The sequence below is a fragment of the Harpegnathos saltator genome, unplaced genomic scaffold (genome assembly GCF_003227715.2).
Source record: "Harpegnathos saltator strain DR-91 unplaced genomic scaffold, Hsal_v8.6 scaffold39, whole genome shotgun sequence".
Taxonomy (NCBI): Eukaryota; Metazoa; Arthropoda; class Insecta; order Hymenoptera; family Formicidae; genus Harpegnathos; species Harpegnathos saltator.
In genome coordinates this window covers 205,374-214,611 of record NW_020230194.1, presented here as the reverse complement: position 1 = coordinate 214,611, position 9,238 = coordinate 205,374, and the positions used below count along the sequence as shown (strand labels likewise).

Here is a 9,238-nt window from a genome sequence, read left to right as displayed (position 1 = left end):
ATGCGAAAATCCAACATCATACGCCATCGCTTATTGCCTTCTGAATCCTCTTTTTTAGGCACTATCAGATAGGAGTATTATACAGCGAATGTGAGTGTAGTACAATACCACCATCCAGTAATTCTTGTATTAGGTTGTTGCAGATGAAATGGCCATTTTTTAATATTTAATTTAAATTTTTATTCGACACACTTTATATACATCTCGTCAATCGAAATAGTCTCCCTCCACCTCAATACACTTCCCCCAATGTGATACAAGCGCATCAATGCCAGTAGTATGTGGGAAGGTATGGCCCGTCAAAACATTCCCTCTCCACTCGACCCGCCGGCGCCACTAAACCACGCCTACCGGCGCCGGCGGGTCGAGTGGAGAGGGAATATTTTGACGGGCCATACCTCCCCACAGGCAAAAACTAATCGACTTTTGAAATAAGCAAATTATGGCCGACATTATTAGACATTATTAGACATTATTAGTTGGCCAATTCTGGCTCTTTTGGTCAGCTACTTAATTTGCATATTGCATTTGCGGAAAAACTCTGTGGAGCTCTGCTGGATTCGAACCTGGAACCTCTGGCTCTTGGAGTCACGCGTCTTACCACTACGCTACTGCTATACCCTGATGGAAACTAGTTATATAAACCTACATACGGAAAGTATTGACGTCACGGGTTTTGGAAAACTCTGTAGGCCTTGCTGGATTCGAACCTGGGACCTTTGGCTCTTGAGTCACGCGTCTTACCACTACACTACCGCTATACCCTGATGGAAACTAGCTATATCGTTTACATATGGAAAGTATCGACGTCACAAAATTTTAAAAACCGTGTAAAAGGCCCTCTGTTGGATTCGAACCGGGGACCTCTGGCTCTCGAAGTCAAACCGTCCCTTACCACCGCGCTACCGCTATACCCTAATGGAAACTAGCTATATCGTCTACATATGTAAAGTATCGACGTCACAAGTTACGAGAAAAACGCTGTAAAGCCCTCTGTTGGATTCGAACCGGGGGACCTCTGGCTCTCGAGTCAAACCGTCTTACCACCGTACTACTGCTGCTCTCTGATAGAAACAGCCTTTACGACGTAGTCGTATAACGGGATGAGATGTGTGTGCGTGTGTGTGTATGTGTGTGTGCGTGGTCATCTCCACATGTGTGTTCTCTGGAAAAATCCTGTAGAGGTCCTGCTCGGATTCGAAGAGTCCGTTGGCTTTTGAGTCAAGCGTCTTATACGCTACGCTATTGCTATATTCTGATGAAAACTAGATATATTGTATACATACGTAGACTATTGATGTCACGCATGGAAAATTTCGAAAATTCTAAGCCCTACGGACTCATGGCTCTGAAGCTCCAGCTCTTGAGGCGTGCGAGCGTGCGTGCACATGTTCGAGCAGCTAAGGATAATTTCGAAGATTAAAACTACTCAGCGATTGTTAGAAGATGATACCTCCGGTCTATGTCTACCTCAATATTTTTACCTGTGTGTGTGTGTGTGTCCCTTCGCTTTCGAACTCGAAAAGTTTACAACAGGCCTTGTTACCGCGAATTGGAGATCACAGGGAAGAGAAAAGAGGCGGAAAGAAAGGAATATACCAAGTTTTTATAGAATAAATTCACATTTTATTCTTATACATTTTTCTAATACAGGATTGAACCTGGTATATAGGGATATGATGATCTAGTGATTTACGGTTACATTGACAAAACATTTTTTTACACATTCGTACAATTAGTTGATCGTTTCGTTCGCAATCATTGGTAAACAAATTTTTAAAGGCATTGAGGTTATAACCCCTGCACATAAAGTAAAGAAAAACACAACAATAATGGCCACAAGTCGTCGATAAGAGACCCTGTAACTGAGAGGTATTCCATCGGTAAGTGGCGGAATTTCTTCTAAGACGCAGGAGAAATCATGAGTCCCAGGGCAGCATCCCGTAGCTGTCAAAGTACGTGGCTGCTGCATTCTGATCGATGTAGAATGCGACCCAGTGCTGTCCTGGACGGTTGTGATTGTCCGTATTAGCGACTATTACCGTCGATCTCGTCCACACCCTCGGTAGTCTGTCGGCTGGATAGACGCCTGTGTATCTGGCGTTGAGATGTTGCAGAGCATGTTGAATTTCGAGCGAATTCATTTTATATAATTTCGTTTTACCTCTGGCAACGTGATTGTTATAGTCCTCGACGGTTCGACTGAATGTTCCAACTCGGTATTTGTTTCGTTTTCCTCTTCTTCAGTCGATGGCTCTTCACTTCCCGATTTGTAGGAATAGCTATTTTCACTCTCTTCCTCGTCAATTTTGGAGGACAAGCACTGAGTCGCATAGACGTTGTCACGTTTGTTGCCACGATGTTGATTTGGCTTTGTTCGATGTACCAGTGTTTCAATTTGTATGCGTTGCGTAATGCACAGTGATAACGACCGTGTTTTCTAAATGTGTGGAATGAGCAAGCTTCTACACGCTCGCTGGATGAAAGATCACTAGACATCAGCGAAATATTCTCCAGATTATATACGTTTCGGGCTAGTAAATTTTACAAGTAGCTCGCTTTTTCCTCACCCTTTGTCATGAAGTCACGAATATGACTCGTAATTTCACGCAACCGCGGATAAAAATATTTCGGATTGCTCTCCCCGTCGTACCACTCGATAACATGATAATTCCGCGAAAGCCAGTTATTTATACGCCTTTATTTTTCATTCAATTCAGCAAATGAATAATCTGGAGCTAAGATCCAATGACCGACGAATGACTCATTAATACCGATAATAGCCACCTCCTTGAGCACGTAGACATCATTGCTATCGCGGAAATATTGTACTTCGATAATAACATCCATGCTCCCTCTGTATACGCAATTCTGCTTCCCCCCGAAACTATACTTTTCGCGCCTCGAAAGTGACTGGACTCTTTTCTCAAAACTTTTACTCAGGAGGGCTATGATGTTGAAAATCTTTATATTGAAAGGAGAATGATGTCGAAAAGAAAAGTGGGGGAGTCGTTTTAACCGCTATAATCTACAATGACTTGACGAGAAGAATCTATTTCCAGCACGCTTTCAAATTCAGCGTAAACTAAGCAGTTGATCGTTGTTGTGAGAGCTTTTTCGAATCGTACTTCTATTCGCAAACTACCATGTTTCACAAAGTTCCATTGAGCTGCGCAATTAGCCGATAGATCAGGAGTGAGATCGAAGGCGAAAAGAGTATAACCAGCAGGATAATCTTCTCTGGATATAGAATTAGTTTCATTCAAAAAGTGAATACCCGTTCCCGAGAAAAGGGTGTGATACACCTCGGCGTAGAGCATCTCGTTACCAGAGAATTTTGGCTGTAACGGTCTGCTAGGGATTTGAGTTCCATCGACATACAGTGAAAAGAAATTTATTCCATAATGCTGGAAATTGAACGGGTTTAAATGGCGGGCATCGTTAAATGCTTTGTTATCGACAAAACCGACAATTATACGCTTCGGTATTTGTCCAAGAATGACGTTGTCCAGTGTTTCTCCTACGACGCCACTATGAATCGTGAATGATTTAACTTCGACTCTCGTGAGAGGGTATTTAGCAGTAGTCCTGGTCAACATTTTTGTATGAGCGAGTAATACGCCTGGATTTATTCTAGATCTTCTGATGAGTGGTGTAGCATCTAAAACGCTTATCCGTGACAGTATTTCCTTCCATAAGACAGAAGGAATCTTTCGAACGAACAAGCCTCATGCGCACTTCGACACCGTTGATCAAGAATTTATCTTGATTGAAGACGTCGCAGTGAAGATGATGACCAGATGATGAGATCCAGTGTTCGTCCTCCTTGTACAAAAGCGGCTCGCTTGTCGAGTCCGTGATTGCATGGTGTCGCTCCCGGTAGAGCGTCCATGTTCCCCGCCGTATCGTTGTACCACAGGCACGAAGCCAGGTGGGAGGTTTTTATTGGTGAAGCATAATTTAATAACGCCTCTATGTAAGCGCGGTAAGCGTAAGCATTGTTTAGAGGAGATACGAGCTTTTGGTTGAAATATACGTCGATTTGATTGAACATCGAATGCAGTATATGGTTTATTGGGCCTACTTTTGCGCCGGCGGCTCCTGCTACAGTTTCCGTTTCTACTCGCATGCGCAGCGACAGCATGGTGTGAGCAAGATCTATGTATTCTTCTCCATGCCCGGGTACGACGAATTCGATGGGCGCGTCGTCCGTGAGAGAAGACACAGGTTTGTAGTGAATCCATTGTGAACTCTCAATGCTGGTTTGTGTAGGCGGCAGGGTGAATAGGTCGAGTTCACTCTTTAAACATTCACTGGTATGAAGAAAGGACATGCTTCGAAAGCACGCGTCTCTTGTTGATGTTTAGGAAAAAATGTCTGACACGGTACGCTTCTTGATAACTCCCCGACGTTTAGCAAGGCCTCTCCCGCTTTTCTTCACTGAATGCTTCTTCGCCGGCTTCTTCGCTAGCTTCTTACCCCGTTTTTTCCCCTGTATGTTTCTTCGAATCGCTTTTCTCTTACTTGATTTAGAAGCGTTGACTAGACGTTTGGGTGCAGATGATTTGCCGTTGTATCCGCTTAGCGTGACAAAAGGAAACTGAGCTTTTCCGATGTTCCAGGAATTTTATATCCAGACCCCTCCATCAGTTTGTTAATGTGTTCTTCCGCTCTTCTTTTGAGATTTGAGCTTGATTCCTTGACGCATGTTTTAACAGCTGCTTTCAACGGCGTGTTATTCTCCACATCATCGAGTACATTAATCCCTGCGCATAGAGCTTCTTTTCCAACGACACGCGCACCACTGGCCAGATAAGGTAACGCACGCCTGAACAGACCACCGAGAAAACTACCGATACTATGGCCGCGCTGATACTGCGATCCTACAAAAACTCGTGGAATTCCACCGCTGCGACTTCCCCCGGATTGCGTTTCGTAATACTCTAAATAATGTGTCATATCGTGCTAATCACGACGTCTAAATTGTAATGTAACTGTCAACGTCCCAAGTTCAAATGGTATTCTTTCGCCAACCTGATCTCTTATATCTATTTCGATCGTGCGGAAACATGTTAATCGTAATGGAATATAATTCGACGGTGAAAAATGCTTCACCATGTTACGACCGTAGGCATATTTGCCACCGTTGTATTCGACGGGGACTACACGGAGAGGAAGAGAATACACGTCTCCCGTTATATAGGACTCACAAATATCGCAATAAATAAAGAGTTTATCGGGTACACCCCGCACCGTACTAGCTGGTTCGTCGGATATAAGTTCACGTTTCAACGTGATAAAAGAGTAAAACCTTTCTTTTCTAACTTTCTGAGGATTCGCATTACGATCAATATTGGGATGGTACGCTATACGCCCCTGTATAATTTTCGGCAAGTCGAGATGAATGAATTCTTCGTTCGGTCTATACATATCGAAGCCGAGCATACGAGCCACTTTGTCGAAAAACTTCACGAAATGAAGACTATTGCATTCTTTAATATCACATGTGCAGTATACCATTACTTTACCACCCTAATGAGGCGCCAGGCAATGTGCGTTTTGAGTAATGAGCTAGCGTTGTTTAAAGACTCTAACAGTTCGTTCACCGTGGTGTAAACACCGGAGGTTATGCGGGTAAGCCCGAATTTGGGTAGATGGTCGACGCCTTTTATGATGACTGATTTGGCGTATTTGGTATTAATATTTTCACGCGGCAATGAAATGAATACGAATTCTGTATCTTCCTCGGGGCATATGTGTAAAAAACTAAAGGGGAATTGAATTTCGGTAAGCGCAACTTCCCATAAGCCAGTCAACTTCACTTCTTGAGGCAATTCCGTAATAAATGAAGTAGTTGTATTTTCGGGATGATGTCGCATGCTACTATTGCTCGGTAGTATCATGAGAAATTGGTTTTACTCCACCATGGTTTGGAAGCAGCTTTATATTCGAAGCAGCTATCCAGGAATTGAATTTAGACGGGTAACCCCACCAACTGACGAAAAATTCTTTATTAGCTCCTCGTCCTCGGCGTCGTATCACCTTATCCACGATAAATTCTTCTTCTTGTAAGTTTTTGTTTACCCCGGCTAGTTCTTGCTCGTAAAATATCCCATCGATCACTTCACCTGACAGATCATTCAATTCGTACACACGGGGATTTCGCCATTCGAGAATACGGTGAATACGAAATATTTCTTCCGTCCAGTTCGTCTCATATCCTTTCTCAAAGACTCCTTTCGCTCTACTGATACGCACATGTTGCATATGTTCACGAGCAATGCGTGCATTTTCCAACGTGACGCTTGCCGGTTCCATTTTAATGGTTGAATGTCGAGTGTGATTGTAAGCATGCACGATACCTTGCAAAACATCTATGTAGCGATATGTATTTTTGTGTGTAAAATAGCGCTATAAACGTTCTTTGAGCGTTCTGTTGAAGCGTTCGATCACCGCTGCTTTGACATCAGGATTTCGTATCGTGCGAAAACTTATGTTCTTTTCCTTCAGAAATTTTTGAAATGTTTGCCCGATGAATTCTTTACCCTTGTCACTCTGCAACTACACCGATACTCGCCCTCTGCTTCTTGAGAGCACGCGACGAAAAGCTTCCGTCACATTGTCCGAAGTCTTACTTCGTATTGGTTCTACCCAGACAAATATGCTAAGCACATCGATGATTGTCAACAAGTAACAATAGCCCTCATTGTAATTTCGGAGATTAGGGAGTTCAACCAAATCAGCCTCCCACAGATCGTCGATATTCGTGACGTTGTAATGCAAACGTGGAAATTTATGCCGTGCCGGTCGATGAAGTGTGTATGCATCCTGCGCCTGAAGCCAACGAATAATCTCTTCACGCGTGGAGCCAGGTCCTGCTGCTCGCGAAAGATTTTTTATCGTAGAGTATCCCGCATAGTGTGCAGGATCGTAGTAGAATTTTACGAGGTCAGTCATTCCAATGTGTTCCAATTGATCAAACGTCTTTTACCCGCTGATTTAGTAGCGTTGTCGATCACTCGTGTTTTACGCCTATATTGATCGGAAGTTATAAATGTCGCGTGTACACGCTCTGTGTCGCGTTCTTCAGCGAGAGACGTGTCTCTGATAGTACGTTTGCACGTTCGTCCTTTCGTTGGTGGAAGTCGATGTGCATAGCTGTTAGTCGGCGAAGAAGCTATACTCAATTCTAATGGGTTCCAATCTATCACGCGTCTTTTACTCGTTGGTTTAGAAGTGTCTCCGCTCATTCGCGTTTTATTTCTATTCTCATTGATTGTTACAAATAAAGCCCGTCCATCCTCGTGATCTTTTTCCTCAAACGACGTCTGGGCAATCTTACGTTTATACCAAAGCTGCTCGTTAGGTGATGGAAGCGGAGTGCTGCTACCTCTCGGAAGAGTTTCTCTCAATCTCACGGGAAGATCATTTTCGTCCATGACTTCTTCCAGTAATTCTCGATTTCTTACAAATTCCGGAGGAGTACCCACTTCACGCAAAAGGCGTGCAAACTGTACTCTCGCTACTGCTCTGCTGGTTTTTCGTTCACGAACCGTGTCGTTTAAGAAGTCAATGATATTCGATCCTCTCAAAATTCTATCATCTATTGTCATGACTCCTTGTCTGTCCCAGCTTAATCGTCCGGGCACCGCCACATCACACAAATGTGCCAACAGCTTGCGCGCTTTAGCTCGGTAACTCTTTGGCACTTTATTCAGTATTCTTCCGTTACTTTTCTGTTCGTTGGTGCGGTGGTGACGACTACGTGTATCGGCTCGTGAGTGTTGAGAAACGTTCAACGTTCGATGTACTTCGGTCTCTATATTGGGAATATCTTCATTTGCATCTATACCTGCGTCTTCTTCTACCGCGTTTCCGTCAGCGTATTCGTCATCGCGAGGGGTACTTTCCCCTTCCCCAGCGTTTTCATCATCGTCGACCGCACCACCAGCATCGGGTTTCTCTTCTTTTTTCCGCGTAATCGGCGTTTTTCTCGCTCTCGAAAAAAGTACAGATATCACTGAAGCACCTCTCTATACAATCTCCATTTTTCCCGTGCTCCTCCGAGAGCCGGAGAGTTGAGAATTCTATGCATCTCTGCGTCGAGACGCGACAGGACGGAACCCGGAGTATGCACCGTATTTTCATTCTCTACCGATGCTATGTTCAACCCAGTTGTGGGATTATCTGTCAAAACAAAGGGAATCGCAGTCGAGGAAGACGCCAATGATGACGACGACACCGAGGTCGGTGATGTATGAGCCTGCTGCTGCAATCTCTCAAGATTATCCGCAGAAATCAGTACCATCTTCTTGGCTCTTTCCATGGTTCAAGTGCGAACAGTCTTAATTATCGATAATTTTGGATAATATAGCTGCGAGTATAGGACCAATCAGATAAGGTAGAAATCCACGCTGCACTATCACTTTTCCAATCGGTACGGTTATTAGCGATATGACGTACCGTTGCTTTGTAACGTGATAGACGACTTTTTTCCCTTCTGCCGAGCGGTACGTTATCTTTGAGTGTGTTGAAGGCGCACTCGCAAATATTAGGTGCGCAACTAAGTTCCCGCTGTTTTTCAAGAGATGGCTCCAGTAGTAAGTGCTGGTCGATTGTGACATAACCAAAACGTCATGAACCAAGCTTAGACATATGGTAAACAAACCACTTTGACACATTAGTGATTTTGTTTATGGCTATTAATAAATTTTTTATACTGCTAAAGTTAATATATCTCGAATTTTCAAAGTTTAGAGTTATCCCCTTTACTTTACAAACTTCGTGAGTGCTACCTTGCCGGGTACGCACAACGTAGGAGTAAAATTTTGGGCCTCCGGATATAAAGCTCTCTATGTAATTGCCTTGACCATAGTTCTCAAGCTCATCCGACATATCCCCCAAAAACTTACCCGTACGCAGTTCGTACTCATTGGGGTCACCGGTGCTCACATATATACAGGAATCGGTGTCATAATATAATACACGGCGGTCTAATTTTTCTAAGTATTCGTACAATTTTAGTCGTGCCTGCGCCGTCGTATAAGCCGCTATTACTATATTTGTCATCGAAGAAGGTACGAGCGCCTCTTGTCGCAGCTGCCAAGTGACGTAGATCACGTCGTCGTTTACAGGCAAAATATTTATTATTTCATGCTCGGGACTCGTGAACAAAGATAATAAATGTTCTCGCGTTCTAACAATCTCTGTATTCGGTAGATTACCAAGTAGAACGTTG

At 43.6% G+C, this 9,238-nt stretch overlaps 2 protein-coding genes across 2 annotated transcripts; both read right to left on the bottom strand.

Annotated features, from left to right (window-relative positions):
- Positions 1–3,014: 3,014 nt before the first annotated feature.
- On the bottom strand, positions 3,015–3,599 carry LOC112589056 (uncharacterized protein F54H12.2-like). Its single transcript, XM_025300914.1, has one exon. It carries the CDS (start codon positions 3,597–3,599, stop codon positions 3,015–3,017), a length of 585 nt encoding a protein of 194 aa, XP_025156699.1.
- Positions 3,600–3,760: 161 nt separating this feature from the next.
- Positions 3,761–4,333, bottom strand: LOC112589055 (uncharacterized protein F54H12.2-like). The gene has a single exon (XM_025300913.1). It carries the CDS (start codon positions 4,331–4,333, stop codon positions 3,761–3,763), a length of 573 nt encoding a protein of 190 aa, XP_025156698.1.
- Positions 4,334–9,238: the final 4,905 nt, after the last annotated feature.

What these genes read in the sequence shown, in the direction of transcription:
- LOC112589055 (XM_025300913.1), bottom strand. Translation starts at nt 4,333, where the DNA reads ATGTCCTTTCTTCATACCAGTGAATGTTTAAAGAGTGAACTCGACCTA.
- LOC112589056 (XM_025300914.1), bottom strand. Translation starts at nt 3,599, where the DNA reads ATGTTGACCAGGACTACTGCTAAATACCCTCTCACGAGAGTCGAAGTT.